General features: G+C 39.8%; 1 protein-coding gene across 2 annotated transcripts in view; it reads left to right on the top strand.

Annotated features, from left to right (window-relative positions):
* GPM6A (glycoprotein M6A) overlaps positions 1-24180 on the top strand; it is a 332458-nt gene extending 308278 nt beyond the window's left edge. For both annotated transcript variants that reach the window (XM_034772037.1, XM_034772035.1), the window contains exons 4-7: positions 7917-8070; positions 9962-10038; positions 10960-11025; positions 22029-24180. In XM_034772037.1, coding sequence (XP_034627928.1) covers positions 7917-8070; positions 9962-10038; positions 10960-11025; positions 22029-22181 — 450 coding nt within the window. In that variant the 3' untranslated portion in view covers positions 22182-24180. The remainder of the gene's footprint in view (positions 1-7916; positions 8071-9961; positions 10039-10959; positions 11026-22028) is intronic.
* Positions 24181-24865: the final 685 nt, after the last annotated feature.

Raw genomic sequence — 24865 nt, 5'->3', positions numbered from 1 at the left:
GAGTCCAGAGGAAGTCTAAGAATGTAATGCACTTACCAAGAGGGCCAGAATCAAGTGTCAGTTACACACAGTTACACCTTACAGCTTCAGGAGTTTCCTTATACTCAGTTACCTCTGAACTTCTCCTATGTTTCTAAGCAGTTTGTTTACACAGTGGGCAACAATATTATCACACAATAATTGTATTGGAATTGTATCTTTTATCTAAGTTTACTGTATTTTTATTTCAAGCCAGACCTTTGCAATATGGTAACAAAATCTTTTCAGTTTGATTTTTCTCTCTTTAGCTCCAAAGTGCCACAAGGATAAACATGAAATATTTCTTTAGGGGATTTTTAAAAATTAAATATTCAAAGCAAAAAACACAGTTTTCAAAAAATATATTTGCTTTTCATGTGACCAGCTATGTGCATGATACAAAAAATACAATGGGTGAAATCCTGACCCCACTGTAGTCAATGGGAGTTTTTCCATTGATTTCAGTGTGGCCAGGATTTTGCCCTGTATGTTTGTTCACGGGAGGGGTTTTATTGAAGTATCCAGGGGTAGGTGTATGTAGGGATAAAATATATCTTTAATTTACCACCTTCTTGAAAACATATTTCAAAATTACTTTAATAGAAATCACTAGAGAAGAGATATTGAATTGCTTACCTTAACAATCCATTATTTAGGAAAGCCCAAAATAATATACACAGTGCTTGAAAACTCCAGTGGCAAGGAGTCAGCTTCTCCTGGTGAGTGTGGAGGCCTAAACCATCAATCTCTGCATACTTAAGCTTTAGTTTTTTTATAAAAATTAAATTTCTCACCCTTTTAGTTAAAATTCCCAAAGTGAACAAAATGTAAATTGATACACTGTTATCTTTGTAAGTAGGGTGACCAGATGAGAGACATGAAATATTGGGATGCCAGCGGGGCAAATATTGGGTTTTTTTTTTTTTACTCCGCCAGCACCCCCAAGAGCTGTCGGCAGAGGAAAGAACAAAAACAAAAGCAAAAAACCCCCTAAGAATTGCCGGAGCAAAGGAAAAATTGGTGGGGGCTGAGCTCCCACTGGCAGCTCCTTGCGCCCCCCCCCCACCAGCTCGCCTCCACCTCCCCTGAGCGGGCTGCCGCATCCTGCTTCTCCCTCTTTCCTCCAGCACTTGTGCCGCCATACAGCTGATTAGCGCAAGCCTGGGAGGGAGGGGGAGGAGGAGGAGGAATGCGGCGTGCTTGGGGAAGAGGCGGAGCCAGGGCAGGGATTTGGGGAGGGATCCAATGAGACAGTGATGGGATGGGGCTGGGAGCAGGGCAAGGGTGGGAATTTGGGGAGGAATCCAATGGGGGATGGAGGGGGCGGAGTTGGGGGGGGACACGAGCCCCCTCCGCCTGTGCGCCGGAGGGCAAAATATCGGGACAATTCGTCCCGACCGAACATCAATCGGGACGCGGGACAAACAAGTAAATATCGGGACAATCCCGATAAAAATCGGGACATCTGGTCACCCTATTTGTAAGTCTGCAGACAGATTTCTCCACTGGTTCTATAGCTGCTCATGACTCTGCCAGGAAGCAAGAGTAAAATTAACAAGGCTTGTATCCCTTTTGATGTTACTATTCAACAGTCCCCTAGTTAGCAGTGAAAGTGTCAAGAATCATGAAAATCTCATGTTGCTGCTGCAATAGAGTTAAGCATTGAGATTTATTTCTGGGAAAGAAGGACCAAGCAATTAAATCTGTGAGAGAGGCATAATACCAGAGGCTCACTGCCTCTTGGCAGTACCTATTGGGTTCCGGGAAGTGGGCGAGTTAAAAGATTTCCCCCCCCCCCAGCCTAAGGGGAGGATCTACAGGACCTGAAACCCAACTGAATTTGGGGGACAACTAATGAAATAATGGGAACAGGAGTGAGGTCAGAGGGTCAAAAGAAGGGAACCTGATGGGGACACTGAGCAGAGAACCCCGGACAGCGCCCACTGCTCCTCAAAGGCGTCAAGGGAGCCAGTGGACGCTGCCCAGAGGAACTCTGCTCAGATACGTGAACAGACAGAGGCTTCCTGGTTCTGCAACGTTAATTAGAGCATGTAGTGGACCAGTAGTCCTTCAGTTGAAAGCACTGAGTCAAAGGGGGGCGGGATAGCTCAGTGGTTTGAGCATTGGCCTGCTAAACCCACCATTGTGAGTTCAATCCTTGAGGGGGCCACTTAGGGGTCTGGGGCAAAATCAGTACTTGGTCCTCCTAGTGAAGGCAGCAGTCTGGACTTGATGATCTTCCAAGGTCCCTTCCAGTGCTAGGAGATAGGATATCTCTATTAATTTATATTTATAACAAAGAAGAAAAATAAAAGTAGAATTTCTTGTTTGGTCTTAGATTAAATATAATTCTAAAGACATTATCTTGTCTTCACTTATGCCTATGCACACATAGCAGAAAGGTTCCTAAACCTCCATGTGCAGAAAGAGCACAGGAATGCAGGACCATGTATGAAAATTGGACAGTATAGTTCTAAAATATAATTAATATGAAAGATGTGGTCCTATCCATTAAATTATAGTACATTTAACTACACATACTGAGGTATTAACATAAAAATAACTTTGCTTTATGCTTTTTAAGAATGCTTTCTTTCTCATTTTTGAAGCCCTAGAAAGGGACTCTTAAACAGGACCAAAGCACACATTGCTATTTCTTGCAAAAGTAGAAAACCTCAACAGGGAAGATTTTTTTTACCCCTAAAATGAAATTTTAAAATAAGCCCTAAATTGAAAAGCTATTCTAAAAGGGGAACAAATGTGCATAGAATATTCTTTGTCATTTCTTGCTCCTAGTTTAAAAAATAGCAATAAAATTCTTTAGCTTGATAATATATTAAGAACATCTTTTGCTTTTTAGTCTGGAATTCAAAGATCTTAAGTGCCGCTATGCTGCCAAGTAATTACTTGTAAATAAATTCCTGGGGTTGGACCAGATGTTGTCTCATCATGTGTGTGGCTGGGGGAAATAGAACCCAGAGAATGAGTAGAGATAGAAACTTAATAATAGTGTGGAGGGAAAAAAATACTTAATTGTGCTGAACATTTTCTTTGTAATAGATGCCTTCCTTTCAATCCACACTGTGTAAAGCAGTTCACACATGCCATAGTCTTTGATATAGGATCATAGGGGATGCAGACCACACTATACTTATCTATCATCTATGTATTTGGTGAGGAGAGAGAGAGAATAGATCACTGGCAGTAATAATCCATTTCCACAATGTCTCTATGCTTAAGTCAGAGCCATTATTCTCACTTTTCTGTCACAGCCTGCTATCATTCTTTAATTCTCTGGGACAAATTCAGAGGTGATTCAGTACAAATTGGTATGTCCACCTTACTGGATATTAAGTGTTATTGTTGCACACTGAAGAAGGTTGTAGAAGGAAAGTAACCAATAGGAGGGTGCAAAGAAGATGTAAGATAGAGCAAACCCCAGTATACTTTATCTTTCATCATCTTGTTCTTGATAATTGTTTTTACTGCTACAATCCCAGCTTTCCACCTCGGCATGCTGCTTGCAGTCACAGTTGACGCTGCCATTTACATCACCTTGCTATTTGTTCGCATAACCAAGAACTTGCATTTACAGTAAGCTTTGAAAAGGTCTCTCACCAAAGGCTCTTAAGCAAAGTAAGCAGTCATGGTAAGAAGGAGAGTCCTCTCCTGGATCAGTAACTGGTTAAAACACAGGAAATAAAGGGTAGGAATAAAAGGTCAGTTTTCAGAATGGAAAGAGGTAAGTGGTGGTGACCCCCAGGGATCTGCACTGAGACCGGTGCTGTTCAATATATTCATAAATGATCTGGAAAAAGGGGTAAACAGTGAGGTGGTAAAATTTGCAAACAATACAAAATTGCTCAAGATAATGAAGTCCAAAGGTGACTGCAAAGAGCTATAAAGGGATCTTACAAAACTGAGTGACTGGGCAATAAAATGGCAGATGAAATTCAGTGTTGATAAATGCAAAGTAATGCACATTGGAAAACAATCCCAACTATATATTCAAAATGATGGGATCTAAATTAGCTGTTACCACTAAAAAAAGAGCTCTTACAGTCATTGTGAAAAAATCCACTCAATGTGCAGCAGCAGTAAAAAAAGCTAACAAAATGTTAGGAACCATTATGAAAGGGATAGATAATAAGACAGAAAATATCGTAATGCTACTACATATATCCATGCACACCTTGAATGCTGTGTGCAGTTCTGGTCACCCTATCTCAAAAAAGATATTAGAATTGGAAAAGGTACAGAGGAGGATAATACAAATGATTAAGGGTATGGAACAGCTTCCATCTGAGGAGAGATTAAAAAGCCTTGGACTGTTCAGCTTGAAAAAGAGACAGCTAAGGGAGGATATGATTGAAGTTTATAAAATCATGAATGGTATAGAGAAAGTGAATAAGGAAATGTTATTTACTCCTTCACATAACACAAGAACCAGAGTTCACCAAATGAAATTAATAGGCAGCAGGTTTAAAACAAACAAAATGAAGTACTTCTTCACACAACACACATCAACCTTTGGAACTCATTTCCAGAGGATGTTGTGAAGGGCAAAAGTATAATGGGATTCAAAAATAATTAGGTACGTTCATGGAGGATAGGTCCATCAACGGCTATTAGCCAACATGGTCAGAGATGCAACCCCCTGCTCTGGGTGGTCCTAGCCTCTACTTGCCAGACTGGGAGTGGATGGCAGGGGATGGATCACTCAGTGATTACCTGTTCTGTTCATTCCCTCTGAAGCACCTGACATTGGCCACTGTTGGAAAATCAGATACTGGGCTAGATGGGCCCCTGGCCTGACCCATTATGGCCGTTCTTATGAACTGTGTGGGGAAGTCTGTTTTACTTCATTTTTGACCCTTAGAGGGGCACTATCTTTTCAAGGTTCTGGAGTTCTTCTTGATTCTTCATTATCTCTTGGTCTTTCATTAGTTCATGTAATAGAGGAACAGACTCTACTAATGGTGGGCAGGGTTTGTCTATGGTGTGTGACAAAGTTCCTCCTCTACCTTGGTGGGTCCTGCGCTTATTGGCGGATTTGCTCACTTCACAGATTCACCCTGTGGCTCAGGAAACAGTCCAGAGACCTTCCCCTCTGGTAGAAGCTATAGTCCAGGTCAATTCCTCCTGTGTTTGATCAGGAGTTGGGAGATATGGGGGGAACCCGTGCCTGCCCTCTACTCTGGGTTCCAGCCCAGGGCCCTGTGGACTGCAGCTGTTTAGAGAGCCTCCTGGTACAGTTGCACGACACCTACAACTCCCTGGGCTACTTCCCAATGGCCTCCTCCCAACACCTTCTTTGTCCTCACCACCGGACCTTCCTCCTGATGTCTGATAACACTTGTACTTCTCAGTCCTCCAGCAGTACGCCTACTCACTCTCTGCTTCTTGCACACCTCTTGCTCCCAGTTCCTTACACACACACACACCCTGGCTTGACTGGAGTGAGCCCTTTTATAGCATCAGAGGGGCCTTAATTAGAGTCAGGGGCTTAACTGCCTCACCTGACTCTTAGCAGGTTAATTGGAGTCAGGTGGTCTATTAGCCTGGAGCAGCCCCTGCTCTGGTCACTCAGGGAACAGAAAACTACTTATCCAGTGACCAGTATATCTCCCTTCTGCTACTCTGCTGTTCCCAACTGGTCTGGGTCTATCACAGGTGTAAATTGGTGCATACTGCTACTTAACTCTACATCTAGCCATGTTTAGCTTTCTTTTATTGTAGTAACATAGACAGGAACATAGTCACAGTATTACAGTGATATAAAGTCCTCATACTGGATTTTATATTTGTTTTTTTTTTTAAATTATGCAAAAGAACTTTCTTTAGAGGAACCAGAAAATGTGTTGCTGTTTTCCTCATTGTTTAAGGTCTAGCTTTTTCCTGGTTTGTTGTGCAGATCATTCAGATCAATTACTTAGATTAGTTCCTCATTCTCAGATTCAGTGTTTGATATGTATTGTAGGAATTCAGACTTTAGGCTGTCATTGAGACTACCATGAGGTGCAGCCCTCATCACCAGACTGGTACCTCCTTCTGGTCTTGCTGGGGATTAGCCTGACACTGACTGCCCTATCCACAATCTGCACGCTGGCAATCTGTCTTTGTTCCCACCTACAGATCCCCTCTCACTTCCCAGAACTGCAGCATCCTCTTTGCGACTCAGCCCTCTGGCTAGGTCGCCATCCATGTTTTCCCCCTTCTGGGTGGGGATTATTTCTGTACAACCGTCCACCCCTTTCCCTAGTGGTTGGGACCTGGACCCACCCACTTCTCCGGGCCTCAGCCCAGGGACCCTGTAATTAGCAGCCTCCTGCTACTCCTCTGTAACCTCCGTCAATGCTGTTATATTTTCCTGGGCCTCTTCCCCATAGCCCCAGCATCCTCTTCACCCTCACCTCAGGGCACTCAGCTGCTCAGTCCCAGCAGCCAGCCAGGAGCTCCCACTTGCTTCCCTAGTCCCTGCTGCTCTGTCCAAGGTGTTTAGTTCTCTCAGCCCTCCAGGGACGCAGTCCTTACTCCCTGGGCTCCCAGTAGCAACTGCTCACTACTTTGCCCTGCAGGTCCCTTTTATCTGAGCATGCCGGGCCCTGATTGGTTGCTCCCTGAAACTCCACCCTGGTTTGCTGTGCTTTCCGCACCCCCTCTGGGCTGCTTGGAGTACTCACCTCCATTGCTACTTCTGGGGCAAGGCATGGTTAACCTCTTTTATGCCTATGTGGGGGAGGTACCCCATCCCAGGGACTGTGCAACTATTTCAGAAACATACTAAAAAAAATTTAGTTCCTCAATATGGGGCAGCACTGCAAAATCTCAATCAATGTCCATTTCTGAAACCACCAAAATGTGGGTGTTTGGCTGCAGTGTTTAAGTGCAGGTTTGGTGATTGTTTTTAGCAGTTTGGCATATTTTTCGGGTCTTTACACACTTTACTTGTTCAGTACAAAAGAAGAAAAGAGCAATCATTAATGGAATACTGTACTAGTTGTCTCAGATAGTCAGCACTGTGACACTGAAGCATACTCACTGCTTCTAGATGTTACATGGGCCAACATGGGTTTTGGATCTGAAGTCAAATGGAGTTCAGCGGTTGCTATAAATACACCGCTAGAATTTTAAATTGTTCTACTCCAGAAACCGGAGGTTAAAATAATAGCACTCGGAGACTACATAGCTGCAACATAGTTTACAAAACATGATTCAATGATTTGCCTAGTGACGGAGGTACATTTTCCAGTTTGTTTATAATGAGAAATCCCTTTGTATTAGTTTCAGGCTTGCAAGCACATGAGAGAGGTGCCTCATTGTGTCTGATCCAATGCACATTGAAGTCAATGAGATGCTTTGCTTGCAATGACATGTGATTCATTTTAGCTATGGGCCAAATTGTGGCTTGAGCACACAAGGTAGCATAGAATCATACAAGGAGCTCCCTTACATTCCTACCAGTTATTTGCACTGGAGCCACTACATCCTCTCCTGTCTAGAAGGAGAAGAGGAGCAGAGAGCTGGTTCCACACCGTCCCCATGGTGCCCAGTGAGGTAGTTACATCAGCACATCATGTGATGTATGTTGGATCAGGTATAGACCCTGGAGCACTGGGGAGCTCAGAAGGAAAATTGTGACTCTGGAGCCATAATCTCGCTCCTGGGCTGTTCCAGAGGCAGCACAATAGTGCACTGCCCCTTACTCTGGGCAGATCACAAACATCTATTAAACACAAAGTAATGGAACTTTCAAACAACAAAAAACAACACTGAGAATGCTGCATGCATATTGGGTATGGTTCTGTGTTTGTGATGGAATATTGTTCTGGTTTCAGAGTTTTTTAAAAGTTCTACTGGTTTTGTTTCTATCTCTTTCTCCTTTTTATTTCTTATAGTTTATTATGCTGACATACATCTTCATGCTGGCCTGGCTAGGGGTCACAGCTTTCACCTCTCTGCCTGTTTACATGTACTTCAATCTGTGGACCATTTGCCGAAATACCACCTTAGTGGAAGGGGCTAATCTCTGCTTGGACCTTCGTCAGTTTGGTAGGTGAATGATGTATGGTGAATATGAATTGAGACTTCAAACCCATTTAACAAAACAGCCTTTTAGAAATATTTCTTGGGAATGTTGTCTGCAAACCCTAGATGCTTCCAAAGTATGTCTAATACCTTACAAGTAGGTGCAGAATATGTATTTAAATTGGTAAACAAACCAACAAAAAAGTAATTCTATATTCTATCATTTCAATGATGTGCAGGTTTAAGGCACATCAGTTAAATTCATAGATGTCACTAAAATTGGAGTTATTGCAAACGCTACTGAAAATAGAGAAAACATGCAAAAAGGCTGAGAGAAATTAGAAATATGAACAGGAAATAAGAATATGACTGAGTCAACTAGGAAAAATGCAAATTGCTACATACAGGGGAAACAATCTGAAACCCAGATATACAGTAGGAGGGTGGGGGTACTGGAAAGCAGTAAAAAAGACTTACTGGTGTAGGGGCAGCAATAGACAGAAAATTAGCAATGAGCTTGCAGTGCAATACAGCATAAAAATGTAGTATTGATCTGTATACACAGTGGTACCACGTATTAGTTGGAAACTGCTACCTTCCTGGTGATAATGGCTGTAGTGAGTCTGCAGCTGGAAAACTGCTCCCGATTCTGGTCAGCTTAGAAAGATGGCAACAAAGTGGAGGGTATTCACAGATATGATAAAGGAGATGAGGGACATAAGTCGTAAGGAAGAGTTAAGACTGAAATAAGGAGGAAGGCAGTGCTGAAGCGGGGAATGAGAAACATCTCAAAATGTTAGAGGAGGGACAGACATAGCTTTAAACTGAGGACATTCTTGTGTCATTTCCCTGTCATGTCTCAGTATCCATTCTCTGACTGGGAAGAGGCAGGGGCATGGCTCCTGTGCCTTGCAAAGAGAATGTCTGTACTCTGCCTGCCTTAGTCTTTGCTTAGTCAATTCTAAGCCTCTTCCTGTAGCTCTTTTGTCTATCTGATAGCTTAGCAATAGAGGAAGAAAGAGTGCCTCAGTATCATCCAGGCAACAGGTCTCCGTCCTGATCTGGAAGAAGTGGATTTGATGGATTGTTCTTTTCCATTTCTGACTGATATGATTCAATAACAGCTAGTCTTCTTACTTTGCTCCCCAGAAGATAAGTGATCTGAGAGACATTTAAAGGTCAATGCTTATCTCTGGAAATGCTGTATGGGGCTTTTGTTTTGTTAACGTTTGCATCTGTATTTTATTTATATAATCCTTACAGTTTCCATCTGGTTTGCAAGTCCTGCAAAAAAACCCACTGATCCCCTACAGGGAAGGCACAGTAACACTGTAGTTTTCAACAGGCTAATCTGTGATTTAGTATTTTGTCACATGCTAAAGGGAACAGTACAGCAGCTTCTTGTTTCCCTTACTGTAAGCAGCTGCATTCATTATCAACAGATGATTAAGCACACCTCTGGGTAACATACTTTTATAGCCTCTAACAGATGCTTTGCACCAGACAAGCAAATTTGGATCCTGACCCTAGCACATTCTTCAGCATAAGGACAGAGAATGTTTTTGAGTGTGCCAACAGGCCTAATATGTGCACTGGCTGAAAGTTATTTTCTAATATTTGAATACCCTGTTGGTTGGAATTAATAAAATCCAAAATGAAAATATAAAAAATGGGTTAAGGAATCATTCTCTGTGTTGCTTCCATTCATACTGTTACCAAAAGGGTAACATGTCAGCTTCATGACAATGAGAGAGACCAATTGAAGATCTAAGAGGTTGTTTTCCTGTTATGTAAAATATGAGCCACAGTTGCTTTGTTCTACCTAACATCCAAGAATTTGGATTCCTCAGCTCCTTTGAACAAATCTACTGAATGCTTTGAATACTAAATCTAGTGAATATTTCATGTGTTTCAGGAATTGTAACTATTGGAGAGGAAAAGAAGATTTGCACCATGTCTGAAAATTTCCTGAGGATGTGTGAATCTACTGAGGTGAGTAAATGGGCTAAGTTTTATTTGCCAAATCCATAATAGTCATTTTAGTAAGAAGTAACTGGCATATATGGTTTCCTCTGACACTTAACTCTTTAATCGTAGACAAAGTGATAGAATGAAGGCACAAGGAAAAATATAGTGCTTTTCTTTTTTCCTAGAAAACATACTCCATCAACATAGTTTCTTCAGCTATTATTTTTGTAATTACATTCCATTAAACCTGCAACTTTTAATTTGAGATTTTACTGAAGGTTAATGTGTCTGCTACATGGTGAGAAGAAATTATGAAAAACACTATTGTCCTTATGTTTAGAAAAAAAGAGAGTACAAGGAAATGGAAGAAATTATGGTTATATTGTAACGGAGCAGTAACATTTTTAAACTCACTGGACCATTTTTTCCCACTGGTGTAGGAGTCTAACTCCCATGACTTTGATGGATCCACACTTTGTTGTATTTTTTCCATAAAGAAACACCATATATTTTAATTCAGATTATTATTTTTCTTATTTTAAATCAAAGAAAACAACATGAACAAACAAAAGTAATATCTCCATAAATGAACACACTTGTTAAAATCCTGGCCCTTCTGAAATCAATGGTAGTTTTGCCGTTGGCTTTCATGGGCCAGGATTTCACACTAGTGCATGTAAATCTCCTTGGTTACAGACTGCAGCAACTCTGAAAACAAAATAGATGGCGTTTCTGCACTCACATAGTACTCTGAAAATAAAAGCACTGTAGTTTCATATCAACCATGCCAGCAGTGAATGTGGTCAAAAATATTACTGAATTGTTAACTTCTGCAGAACAATAGCAGCAGGAAAGTAGTCATTTGCTCTGTCAGATGTTGGCTTTTTGTTTGGTTTCCATGTAGAGTTATTACTATGAAATTTGTTTTCTTTGTCCTCTTTACAGCTAAACATGACATTCCATTTGTTCATTGTTGCACTTGCTGGAGCTGGAGCAGCAGTCATTGCTATGGTAAGCTATTGGATACACTGCCCCTGAACATACAGCCACATCTAAATCACTGACATATCCTGTTTATACATTACTGTCAGCAGTAGAATTAGTAGCTGAAAAATAAATTCAACTACTACTAGAAAAAATAAGGCATAAGAATTTAAAGGGATACCATTAACTATTTTTTTAATTACTAATTTAAAATGCTATTTTATGTTAGCGCCTCCTTTAAATAGCATATTCTGATTTTTTAATATTAAAATTCCTTTAAGTATCTGTTTCTTTGCTGTGTTTAGAAGGGTCTTTGGGGCAAACCGCAGAGCAATCCCACCAAACTTTTTCTTCCTCATGCCTTCCTCTGCGTGCAGATGCCTGCCTACTGTCTCTTCATTTTCATTTTCAGCTATGCTGCTGCTGTTAAAATGACAAACATCGTTTTGCAGAGATTGAGGAAGAGCTTGAGCTCTTAGATTTTATCCAGGAGGAAATTTTGCCATTTTTGCCAATGAACATTGTTTATTGCTATGAATGTGGTAGAATTTTCCAAAAATATAACACTAAATTGTCCAAAATTATCTCTACAGTGTGTTATTTTTGTCATGAAGTATATGTGTGTGTGCTATATCCCTTGCCCCGCATCTGTTGTGACTATTTAAATTGTAAAGTCTTTGGAATGGGGACTGTTTGCTACTCTGTGTCTGTACAGTGCTAAGCACCATTTGTGGCTGGCCCCTACGTACCACTGCAATAAATATGATTTATAATTAGGTTTGGGAGAATTCCATTTTTATTATTTTAAAATTTTGACCAATAATATCAATGTTTATTTTTAAGCATTTTAAAAAATATTTATTCATTTAAATGTTCACAGTTGCAGGAAGTATCGGGGAGCAGATAATGTGGTTAGTCCAGACAAAAATTTAATGACAGTAGACACTGAGATTCAAAAAGTTAAAGCTTTATAACAGTTAAAACACAAACTGTCAACATCACATGTCAAAATATACACATAAAGTAAATTGCCTTAAATCAAACTCTAAAGTAAAATAAGAGAAATGCTGCTTGAAAATTTATTAATCTGTAAATTTTCATTATTATCGATGGAAATATTTTTTGTCAATTTGTGACTGAGATCAACATTTACTGATACAAATCTAATCCTTCCAAGCCTATTAATAATAATGCTTTTTTGGGGGATTATTTTTTCACCTATGAAAACTATGTTTCATTTACACCAAACCAGCTAGAAAACTACTGTTCATCCTTACAAATTGAAGATGTAGTTTTTACTATCTTCTACACTTTTATATTGGGCAAAGAGAGAGAGAGAGAGGAGGGAATGGTCAAGTGGTCTGAACTAGTAGCCCTGTTGCACAAATCAACTTCTGTGCCTCAGTTTCCACATCTACAATACAGCTACCTCTGCTACTGTGACAGAGTAGCAAGAAAATTAATGTCTAAAAATTATATTTAATTGCTTCAAGATGAAAAGTACTGTGTAAGTAGAATGATCAGTACTTTATATTACATTATAATAATAAATGGAAATATACCTATCTCATAGAGCTGGAAGGGACCCTGAAAGGTCATCAAGTCTAGCCCTCTGCCTTCACTAGCAGGACCAAGTACTGATTTTACCCCAGATCCCTAAGTGGCCCCTTCAAGGGATTGAACTCACAACCCTGGGTTTAGCAGGCCAATGCTCAAACAACTGAGCTATCCTTCCCCCATTAAGTGATTAACTCTCAGCTCTTCCAAAAGCAGACTATTCTGCATCAAGAAGAAATACTAATGCCATACCATTTTAAAGAGAAAATTATATTTCTACTGCATGGCTGATCTAAGCTATATTCTCTAGTGATGGGAAATTCGTGAAAGGATCGTTGGTTCAGATAAGTATTTGAAAGTTCAGCTAACAATAAACACTTAGCACTTGCGTATCATTTAATATTTTCCACACCTGGGAAGTAGTAGGCTTCTGAGGCTGCACAGTGATTTTGTGGCAGAGGAGGTTTTGAGGTTTAGGAGCTTTTGGCTCTCAGCCTTTTTATTCAGTTCCTTAGAGGCAATGCTGCTTTATCCAAACCACCAATTTTGCCCTATTGGTGATCCTCATTCAGACTTCCCTGCTTGCATAAAACAAGCTTCAAATCTCCACACGTTCTGTGGTGGCAGGAGCCATAATGGGGGCTATTTTACCTTCCGCCCCATAGCACATATCTTTATGTAAAAAGGGAGATTTCCCATAGGCATGCAATATAGTCTGAGGAATAAATAGAAAGGAAGACGCAGAGCGACTCTAAACATAGGAATGACTGAGCATCAGTGGGGTCTTATAGAGAGACTGCTAGGCCCCACACAGCAGTCTCAATGGGAGTTGGGGATGTATCTGACTCGGAAATAAGGTTCATGTTATGTTTGGGGCGCGGATGCCTTCTCAGTCCTTCTCTTGCTCAAACCAATTTAACTAGGGTTACCATATTTCAGCAAGCAAAAAAGAGGACGGGAGGAGCCCCGCCCTACCCCCGCCCCTGTCCTGCCCTAGCCCCGCCCCTGTCCTGCCCTAGCCCTGCCCCTCCCACTCTCCACCCCCCTCAGAGCCCCCAACCCTCCCCCCGCTCCTTGTCCCCTGACTGCCCCCTCCTGGGACCCCTGCTCCTAACTGCCCCCCAGAACCCCACCCCCTACCTAAGCCTCCCTGTTCCTTGTCCCCTAACTGCCCCATCCTAAGACCCCCCCACACACCCTAACTGCCCCCCAGGACCTTACCTCCTACCTGTACCCTGACTGCCCTTAACCTTATCCATAATAAACTATTATTCTAAATATGTGCTAGCAAAGCCAAAAAACCAGACCTGTTGGTCCTAATTCTGCCCTCAAGTGCTTGCATTGACTACACTGGAGCTCTGTTGCATGTGTCCAAAAGGCAATGTTTGGCCCTCAGGCATTGAACAGTGACTGCAGATTTTGAAGTATTGGAAAATTAAACTAATTTATGTTTTTTTCCAAAAAACGGATGGCAAATTGTGGCTTGGATGCTGTTTTCTAGGGAAATACGAATTTTAGGGAGTGTTTTAGCTGAAAATATTTAATCTCCCTCCTGAATTGGGATGATGAATCTGAAAGGACATATTTTATTTATTTGCAGTGGTAATTTTTGTTAACGTCAAAGAGTCCGTCTTAGCAATATGCCATCTAGAATGATTGTGACTAGGGCTGTCAAGCGATTAAAAAAATTAATCGTGCGATTAATTGCACTGTTATACAATAATAGAATACCATTTATTTAAATATTTTTGGATGTTTTCTACATTTTCAAATATATTGATTTCAATTACAACACAGAATACAAAGTGTACAGTGCTCATTTTATATTTATTTTTATTACAACCTAATACAAGTACTGTAGTCCAATCTCTTTATCATGAAACTTGAACTTACAAATGTAGAATTATGTACAAAAAAATAACTGCATTCAAAAATAAAACAATGTAAAACTTTAGAACCTACAAGTCCACTCAGTCCTACTTCAGCCAATCGGTCAGACAAACAAGTTTGATTACAATTTGCAGGAGATAATGCTGCCCACATCCTGTTTACAATGTCACCTGAAAGTGAGAACAGGATTTCGCATGGCACTGTTGTAGCTGGCATCGCAAGATATTTATGTGCCAGATGCACTAAAGATTCGTATGTCCCTTCATGCTTCAGCCACCATTCCAGAAGACGAGTGTCCATGCTGATGATGGGTTCTGCTTGATAATGATCCAAAGTAGGGTGGTCCAATGCATGTTCATTTTCATCATCTGAGTCAGATGCCATGAGCAGAAGGTTGGTTTTCTTTGTGATGGTTTCGGTTCTGTAGTATCTGCATTGGAGTGTTGCTTTTTTAAGACATCTGAAAGCATTCTCCACACCTCGTCCCTCTCAGATTTTGGAAGGACTTCAGATTTTTAAACCTTGGGTTGAGTGCTGTATCTATTTTTAGAAATCTCACATTGGTACCTTTTTTTGCGTTTTGTCAAATCTGCTGTGAAAGTGTTCTTAAAACGAACATGTGCTGGGTCATCATCCGAGACTGCTATAACAGGAAATACATGGCAGAATCTGGGTAAAACAGAACAGGAGACATACAATTCTCCCCCAAGGAGTTCAGTCACAAATTTAATTATTTCATTATTTTTTTAACAAGCATCGTCAGCATGTCCTCTGGAATGGTGGCCGAAGCATGAAGGGGTATATGAATGTTTAGCATATCTAGTATGTAAATACCTTGCAACGCCAGCTACAAAAATGCCATGTGATCACCTGTTCTAACTTTCAGGTGACATTATAAATAAGAAGCAGGCAGCAGTATGTCCCATATATGTAAAGAAACTTGTTTGTCTTAGTGATTGGCTGAACAAGAAGTAGGACTGAATGGACATGTAGGCTCTAAAGCTTCACATTGTTTTGTTTTTGAGTGCAGTTATGTAAAAAAACAAATCAACATTTGTAAGTTACACTTTCACAATAAAGAGATGGCACTACAGTACTTGTATGAGGTGAATTGAAAAATAGTATTTCTTCTTTCAGAGTAGCAGCCGTGTTAGTCTGTATCCGCAAAAAGAACAGGAGTACTTGTGGCACCTTAGAGACTAACAAATTTATTAGAGCATAAGCTTTCGTGGACTACAGCCCACTTCTTCTGTTTCATTTTTATAGTGCAAATATTTGTAATAAAAATCATAATATAAAGTAAGCACTGTACATTTTGTATTCTGTGTTGTAACTGAAATCAATATATTTGAAAATGTAGAAAAACATCCAAAATATTTAATAAATTTCTATTGGTATTCTATTGTTTAACGGTGCAATTAATCACGATTACTTTTTTTAACTGCAGTTAATATTTTTGAGTTAATCACGTGCGTCAACTGCAATAAATTGACAGCCCTATTTGTGATACATCATTTTTTAGGCACAGACCTTCAAACTGCACACACTCAGCCTCAAAGGTAGGGCTCATTGTTTTGACTTGCATGGACAAAAAGGGATGGTTCTCTTTAAGGACGATTTCCTCCTTCACCAGAATGACATCTTCATGTTTGGGAGAGGGAGGTTAAAAAACCTCCCTCTCCCAAATCATGAAGATGCAGGATGAAGAGGCAGGAGCTCTGAGGAAGACTGTTGGTTTTTGTGCAACAGATGGGAGGCCATATAAATCTTTTCCCCTATGGTCTGGCTACCACTGCCTATTGCACAAGCAGCTCCCCTCTCTGCCAGATTGGCCAGCATGTCTGTGGTGGTGTTGGGTTTTTTTTGCCCTACACACAGCAGCCCAGTGACCTAATGGATAGGACAGGAGATTAGATTCAAATTGTTGCACTTGACAGCTGTCCAGCACGCATACTCGTTCCATAGGAGGTCTGGTTCCCTGACAAACTGGAATTGAAAGTAGACTATGGGGAAGGAATTCCCTAAAGAAGCTGGGGAACTTGCTTGGAGCTTCTAATGTGCTGTACAGCAAGGAGACATCCCTTTCCCCCTAGCACTAACCTTCATATGTGGTGAGGTGGAGATAGCACCAGACTGAGACCCTGTAGGGAGGGATGAAGGGCTGATGGCAGCCCTCTAACAAGAAAGAAAGATAATCTGCACTGTAAAAGTTATTGTGGGATAGTTCCCAGATGATTGAATAAAGATGCAGTCTAGTTAAAACACATCCCTTTTGCCTTGGCTGTTTTCCTGCCTGTGCGAAACAATGACAGATCTTTCCCATTAATGAATTGAGACTTTTTAACAAGATCATTGATATTCAAACATCAGTCCTTTGCAAAGCTGCAGATTGATAAAACTATTTTAAAATTCAAAGATTTAATACAAGTGTCTGGCTGTAGCCAGAATATAGATATTTGTCTACAACAATCACGTTTTTTGTGTTCATCACCAGTCATTTAAGAATTATATTTAAGAATTTTTTCCATCTAAAATCCCAGGGACTTCTGAGAAGCTTAAATGTTACAATTAATTACTTTTTAAGAACATGTATAGTCACAACAGTCATATACTGTATTATATTAACACCATTGAATATAGGGATATCTGCAAGCGCCAAATTACTTCATGTGTGCAGATCTATTTCCTCCTCACTAGCCTTCCTGAACAGGAATGGGATTTTTGTTTTAGTGTCTTTATACAGTTGTCAGAGTTAGTCTTATTATGAAAGAAAAGAGTTGTTCACGAGTGCTAACTCCATCCATCCCCAAATGCTGAAATATAGAAGAATCTAAATTTTTGTCAAGGAAATACTTTTTTTAAGAAACACATTCTGCTGTAAACTTATTTTGAAGAGCAAAATCATTTGACCCTTGGACCTTTTCTTCTCCCTAGCTACCCTATCTTTTGAGTTCAGAGTTGTATATTAAGGATACAATTGCTTGTGTTTACAAATTAATTACATGCTCATTAACCCAGATGCATTTTCCAGCTTGAAAAATGAATGGGTCTGTTGGCAAGTTATTATATAGTACCTGTCTATTTTTAATTGATATGTCATATAAAAATTAACATTACAGGCCTTCTGGAAAGAGAAAAATAATCTGTTCTCTTGCAAGGTTCTCACTCTGGGTTGCACCACTCAAGGACTAGACTGATAGAACTTCTCATGCTCTAAACATTTTTTGGCTCCCAAGAACAGTGGTAGCAGACAGGAGTAAGAAACAGCCACACTTATCTGTAGTTAGGCACCATCCTGCACTTTTAAACTGCTGTTCTTAGAGCTTTCCTGTCAGTACCTGAATGAGTAGGAAGCAAAGGCTCTACAAATAGCAATATAAACAATAAATATTAAATTTACTGAAGGAAGTAGAAAGAATACCGAAAGGTTCATATATAAATAAAAACACAAATTGATATTTCTCCCAACTCTGAGGGGTGATGGTTAAGTTAGAATCTTGCAGTATGATATCTGCAGAGAAGCAGAATTACAAAAATATATAATTCCTATTGTTTTAAGATGCAAGCTGAACAGGATTCTTCCTTCTGGAGAGGAAGTGGCTTGAGATATTGCTGTAAGAAGGTGTAAACAATAATGCTGCAACAGGACCAATAGCAATAAGAAAGAAAAGTGTTGTTGTTTTTTTTTAATGGTGTGTGCGGTGAGTAGATTGGCTCCCAAAAAACAGCCTTATATGATGGGAAGCTTATAGGATGCATTCAGAGGGGAAGAAAATTTTCAAAATGTTGGCTAACTCAAATAAGGGACATCCAAATTAAATTCTAGGGGGCAGAAGAGTTTGAACTCCCCTACTTTGGACATAAATACTGAAAGACTGAATCAGAATATCTCCCTAAAGACCAAATGAGAGGAATAGGGCTTCATAAGAGCATGGAATGAGGACGATGTGCTGCTTGGCATAATTCTGAAACTGAAATATACCTGAGGCAGGCAGTGGAAGCTGCCCTGTTTCAGATTGAATGAACCTTGACATGGTCCTTTAGCTTTAGGCCAGCCAGATCATAGAAGTGTGAAATTCAATTAGACGGCCATTGAGACATGGCCTTCTTAGTATCAGTGTTGCTTAGGATATTGGTGTCAAATGAAATAAAAAGTTGCATGGACTTTGAAGGAACAAAATGGGCTTGCAATGTTATGTGCAATGAGGAAATGGGACCACCACTTCGCACTGCCTATGGCTTGCGTACCCAGCCAGTTCTGGGCTTAACTCATGGCCAATCGCTTGCTGGGGTTTGTCCAAGTCCTCCGTAACACACCCCTTAGTTTAAACAGTATATAACCCTCTTGCACTCATCTATCCTTCCAATTGGTACCCCTATTTAACCCCTAAGCTTGGATTACACGTGTCTAGGTTCCTTTGCACTTAAATTTTAAAAAGTGGGAACAAGATGTATCTGAAGGGGATGAGAGACTTCTATCCCTGGTTTAATGAGGTGGTAAATTAAACATACTCTCTCCTATTTGGATGTAAGTCTCAGCTCCCCAATCAGTTCACAAGCTTGCATCCCGGATGAGCCCCTTTCTGAAGGAACAAAATGGACACCGTGTAGAGTCAAGCACGTGGGTTTTTTACGCACAGTGCTGGCGGAGTGTCACTTTGCTTATTAGGCTCAGAGACACATCCAAGCAATTGATTACAATAGATTATATAGGTTATCTGTGGGCGGAGGGAAGCGATGGGGTGGGAGGTCCCGAGCCCCTGGATAGGTCCTAGCAGCAAGACAAGATAAGCCAATAGTCTAAAAGATTACATAATGGCCCCACCCAGGGTTCAGGTTAACATGCAACATACTGTTGAGACACAGGTGTTTTTTCTCAAACAATGTATAAAGAGTATAATTATAAAATATATAAGTTGAATTCTGATTTGGGGGTCCATGGCAATGAGGTAGCTCTTCCGGTTGTCCAACAGGTATGTTTGTGTGGGTTAAAACAAAAGACATTGAAAAGTATATGGTAATAGAAATTGTTTTCAGGGTGCCCCATTGTGCTCCTAAAAGCTAACATTGGTATCTGGGGGGAAGGGGGATGCATCTGTGGAAGGGAGGATGTCATATCTCATACTGACATGTTAGGGCCTCTCCATGAACTCTAGGCTGGTATGGAACTCTAGGGAGGGTATTTGCTATCTCCTTCCTGCACTAAGGAGTGGACATTTGAGGCCCCGTCCAAAGTTTGGTATGTCTGTAACTTCTGATAAGGGCACTAATTACCACTCCCCATCTGGAGTTCTGCCGACTATGCTTATCTAGTAAGAAGCTGTTTATTCAGCTTCTCTTAGCCAATATTGTTCACTGTTAACTAGGCCCCCAGCTCAAACCAAGCTTTGGACTTTTGGCCTATGTGAAAAGTTGCTGTGGTCAGAATTTTACACACACAGCAAATGGATCATGGCCCTTCAGACTTCCTAATGGCTTCACTGTGCTCCAACTAGAACCCCAAGGAACTTTTAACAGTAAGAATGGGTGTTTGTGGAATCTCCATCGTTGGAAATTTTTAAGAGCAGGTTAGACAAACATCTGCCAGAGATGGTCTAGCTAATACTTAGTCCTGCCATGAATGCAAGGGAAGGACTAGATGACCTCTCAACGTTCCTTTCAATCCTACGATTCTATGGACATGTAGTCATGGGAAGAATGTTGGCAGTGTAATGGACTCATTAAAAAGGAACTCCAAAATCATGTTGGAGCAGAATCTTGCATAAATATAAACCATCACTTTATTATTTTAAAACTTAGTATCTTGAGGATCAGTCATTAGATCCAGAATTTTATTTAGTTCTACAAGCTTAAGTCATTGCCACTAGAAAATGACTTTCTTTTTATAAACTTGAGCTCCAAAGGAAATTTCATTGGGTTTGTCAGGACTGTGGTACTATGATTTTTTTAATGGGGAGGAGGGGCTTACGGTGTGTCAGACACATGTTTTACTTAACATGGGGCTGTAGAGAAACTTGTTTACTTTTAAATAGCTCATGATAGGCCAAAATGAAACTGGAGGGAGTTAGTCTTCAAGTTTGTTTCAAACTGGCAAAGAAGTTCAAACATTTATGTGTAGATCAACAAAAAATGTCCTGTTTTCTCTATGTTGCCTTTCTCCATGTCTCTGAGAAAGATTTGTACCTTTTCCAATCACAAATCCTTCTGGTAGATGGTAGTCAAATGGCCAGGAGGACCTGAGCCCCCATTCCTCACATACTCAATACCTGTGGAACTTTGCCCTGTTAGGAGCCAAACTTTCATGGATAAGGTTCCAGATTAGGGTAGAACAATGTGCCTTGTGTGCCAGGGCAGACTCTGTTTGATGGGATTAGTTTTGATCATCTGCAATCCCAGATCAATAAAGTTGAAAGCCAATTGCCTGGGCCGTAATAGAGTGATCAGGGTTACCAAACCTTTGTCTCTTCTGAGCTTTGCCAGGAGTTTTACTATCAGAGGTGAATGAGGCTTCTTGTTCAGTTGTGTGGCAGAGATCCATCACCAGGGTTCCCTCTTTGTTCCAACACTCCCTGATACAGAGACCATTCATGAATACCTAGCATGGATCAACTCACACTGACTGTGTGCATGATCTCCTTCCATGCCAGTTAAAGGATAATCAGAAATTGTGGGACAAAGCCCACTCTTACATCTGCAGCATTTCTTCCACATAGACGTTATTGTCCATTTGAATCAAGACCACCTTTCTGGAGCCAGTGTCAATGAACGTTCCTAGTACAAGATCACCAATTTATATTTGTTGTTCTTGGAGAGACCAAGGTTCCCTGAGTTCGAAGCCCTGTTTAGCGTGCCCCCAACCCAATTGGATTAGATTGGGGGTGTGTTCGGAAGTTGATTCTAATTAATTATAATAGTTAACATGAAAGTCTGCTTTATAGATGAGCCTTTCCTTTTCCTCCTTTGTAAGAAAATTCAGGATGGCTTTGTCGCCTTGCCTTCTGTAAAGATGTCTCCACTAGTTTCCCAGGTTCTATGTGTCAGGGCAGTTCCTCAAGCATTTCTGGCCTTTCTAAGAAGCCTGGAGCCAAGCAGATATATGGGCATCTACTTCAGAGTACACAGTTTCTCCTGCATCAGAAACCACCTACACCTTATGTTGAACCAGATCCATAGACTGATTGTAATAGTGATGTACGGCTGATGGAGGGGCTCTTTTGTCACACACTCTCCTTGCTGCTAGCAAAAAGGGGGAAAGAGGGCATGCCTGGGACACCCCTGTGCCATGCTGATCCTCCTCTATGTTTTTGGCCTTATGGCCATTGCAGCCAAATGTAAGTTAGAGCAGTCTGTAGGCTGCTCTATCACAGGGCAGAGGGAACATGCCATGCACAGAATAGCCCCAGGATCAATGAAGTTCAAAGGTGAGCTTTACACCAATTTTGCACTCCACTCCCTAACCTGCTCTGCTCAGTGCATTTTGATCCCATCTAAACATCTTGATCTTAATTTTTCAATATTCAATACTTTGAATATATTCTGTTTCTGTGCATTTAGTTACTAACTCCCTATCTCCTCTCTTACAGGTTCATTATCTCATGGTTCTGTCTGCTAACTGGGCCTATGTGAAAGATGCGTGCAGAATGCAAAAGTATGAGGATATTAAGTCAAAGGAGGAGCAAGAACTTCATGATATTCATTCTACCCGCTCTAAAGAGCGGCTCAATGCATACACATAAGAGAAACCTTGTCTTACTTTCTAACATTTGAATGCTTTGTTGTTTAACTAAAGGCCATCTAACCATTAAAAAAAAAAAAAAAAGAAAGTGCTTCTCACAAAAGATAGTTAGGGTGACTTGTAAATCGCCCAGGTACAATTTTTGGTTGTCTAGCACTTGGTTTCCTAATTAGTTAATAGTTTGTGTGACCATTCTCTACTGCAAAGCTCCTAAACAGCCTTTCCTGAATCCTCTTAAACAAATTAGCTCTGTTTGATCGAGGATACTAACTATTGTCAAATACGGAGATGTGTTTGATTTTTTTAATCACTTTGTATGTGTTATGCATAACACTTTGCATTGTTTCTTATATGGTTTTGAAAAAAATAGCTTTTTATACTTTTTAGTTTTAATTTCAGTATCTACTTTAACTACAGGTATACGTCAAAGGGACCATTGCACATTATGTACAATATCTAGAGAAAACACACTGATGAGTTTCCTTCATATTTGGAAGTCTTGCCAGATGGCCTAGTCGCCGTCTTGATTGTGGGTCCTAAGAACATTTTAAACAATTAAAGGTGCAATTTCTAAATTTGTAATAGTAGGTAAAAAAAAAAGTGCTTCTTATCTTTGTTAACATTGTATTATTCTTGATGTTCTTAAAGAATATTCTCTTTCAAAGTTTTATTGGTGAGTATTCCTGTTTATATTGTGAGCATGCAGACCGTGGTGCTAATAATGCATGGCCTCTTGCCTGTTTAAAGGATGTTATACCACGGTTACCTTTAAAGAGTTACAGTATATAGACAAATGTTAACTAAATCATATAGCTATGCGTAGGTTTGTGCAGAATGATCTCTTTGTAATTCAACAATGGTTATGCTGAATTGGAGCTGTTCATGTGCTGATGTGAGCAATTACTGCTTAGCTACATTTATGAAAGTGATATATCAAAAATACAGCAACCTTAGAGTCAGAAGTTTTTTACCTGCTTTAAAAAATTTAATGGATTGCACCTGTCTGAACTATATACATATATTGTATGTGATATATTCAAGAAGGCTTCCATAAATGCAATAGCTTGGCTTGCAGCTTTCCTACACATACTGGTTTACCTGCATTATGTTAAAGTGAGGTAAAAGGCCCCTTCAGAGCTTATTGTATGGAAGTGTAGAAATATAGCTGAACTTTTATTTTGAGTAAGAAAATGTTAACAGAAAGGTAAGTCATTAATTTGAAGGAAGTACCTGTATAAATTAACCCTACAAAAATCAGTATTATTGGACCAAATTTGGTGTTTGTTTTTGCTTTTTTTTTTTTTTTTTGCCTATTTCTAACGCTACAAGAATGCTGTAAATTGTCTTTTAAAGTGATGTATCCTGACAAGACATTTTTGTCAGTGTTAAAAATCCTAGATAGTTTTGTGCACTTATTGGACCATTGTGAATTCTCTCTCAGTGTAAGTGCATTTCTAATAAAAGTTCTTGAGTAAAACTCTTCTTTGTACTATTACTAGTCATGCATCATCAGTAATTTTTAACAATTCTTGTAGTAAGTAGAAGGTAATACTATAGTTATTTGTGGCATGGTTATGCATTAAGTAGTATCAGCTGATTGATTTTGGATTTTGTTTTTGTTTTTGTTCCTTTGTTTTTGTTTTTTTACACTTAGGCTGTCTTACGAGGTCAACCGTTTTCTGGTATGTGCAGTACCGGTTCTGCAAAAAGTACTATGAACCTCCTTTGGATTCTATATTGTAGTGTTTCAGTTTAGTGTCTTAAACAGTTTGTGACGATTTTTAAAACTATGTCTTTTAAACTCATGTAATGATGTTGATGCTTTTGGCTTTTCTCTGGTATTAGAGTTTGTATTTTCACAAAGAATGCTTTGTAGCAGGCATTACAATTAATCTGTTTTGTACATAAATGTGCCAACAGCTTGATGGTGGCGTTTTTGAAATGTAGAACAAAGTGCTTGCAAAAATGTAATAAACACACTTGTGTACTTTGTGTACTTATTAGTAGTCCTTGATGTGTTTTTTTTTTCTTTTGTATGTACAGTATGAATCTAGAGATGGAAGAGACTGGTTAGTAGTGCTGGCTGCAAAATGATTTTCTCATCTTGCAAATATTTTTAAGAGTTCAACATTTTTCCCTTCTCGAATTGGGATGAAAAATTGAAATTGTGAAAATATTTGGGAACTGAAAACTCCAGGTTTTTTTGTTGCAGGTCAATCAGAATGCGTTGATAATTTCAAAAAGTTTCATTTGAATGTCAGCCTTTTTTCTATAACTTTTTTCAGTCTAATTAGCTTACATTTCAAAAGGAAAAACCAGAAAACAGGAATTTTTTATTTAAAAAATGTCAAAATGAAATGTTTTGGCAATTTAAAAAAACATTTTCTATGTTTTTGGAAGTCCAGAAATTTGTCAACTCTCCCAACCCTGTTTTGCTAAAATTTTAAGTGTTAACAAATCAACATTTTTAATGAAAAAATGATTAATCCAAAAATGGTTAACCAGCTCTACTTGTTAGGTAATATAGTCCCATCTCTCTGCCATCAGAGGATTGTTCTTGAATCACATGTAGGTAAAGGGCCCAATTCACAGCCCTGCAAGACGAAGGTCTGCCTTACAGGCAGAAGTGAGCCCATGGGAATTTGAGAAATGTCACCCAAACTACAAATAAACAGTTCACCATAT

The sequence above is a fragment of the Trachemys scripta genome, chromosome 5 (genome assembly GCF_013100865.1).
Source record: "Trachemys scripta elegans isolate TJP31775 chromosome 5, CAS_Tse_1.0, whole genome shotgun sequence".
NCBI classification, from domain to species: Eukaryota; Metazoa; Chordata; order Testudines; family Emydidae; genus Trachemys; species Trachemys scripta.
The sequence above is the reverse complement of the archived record's forward strand: the minus strand, read 5'-3'. Positions and strand labels throughout refer to the sequence as shown.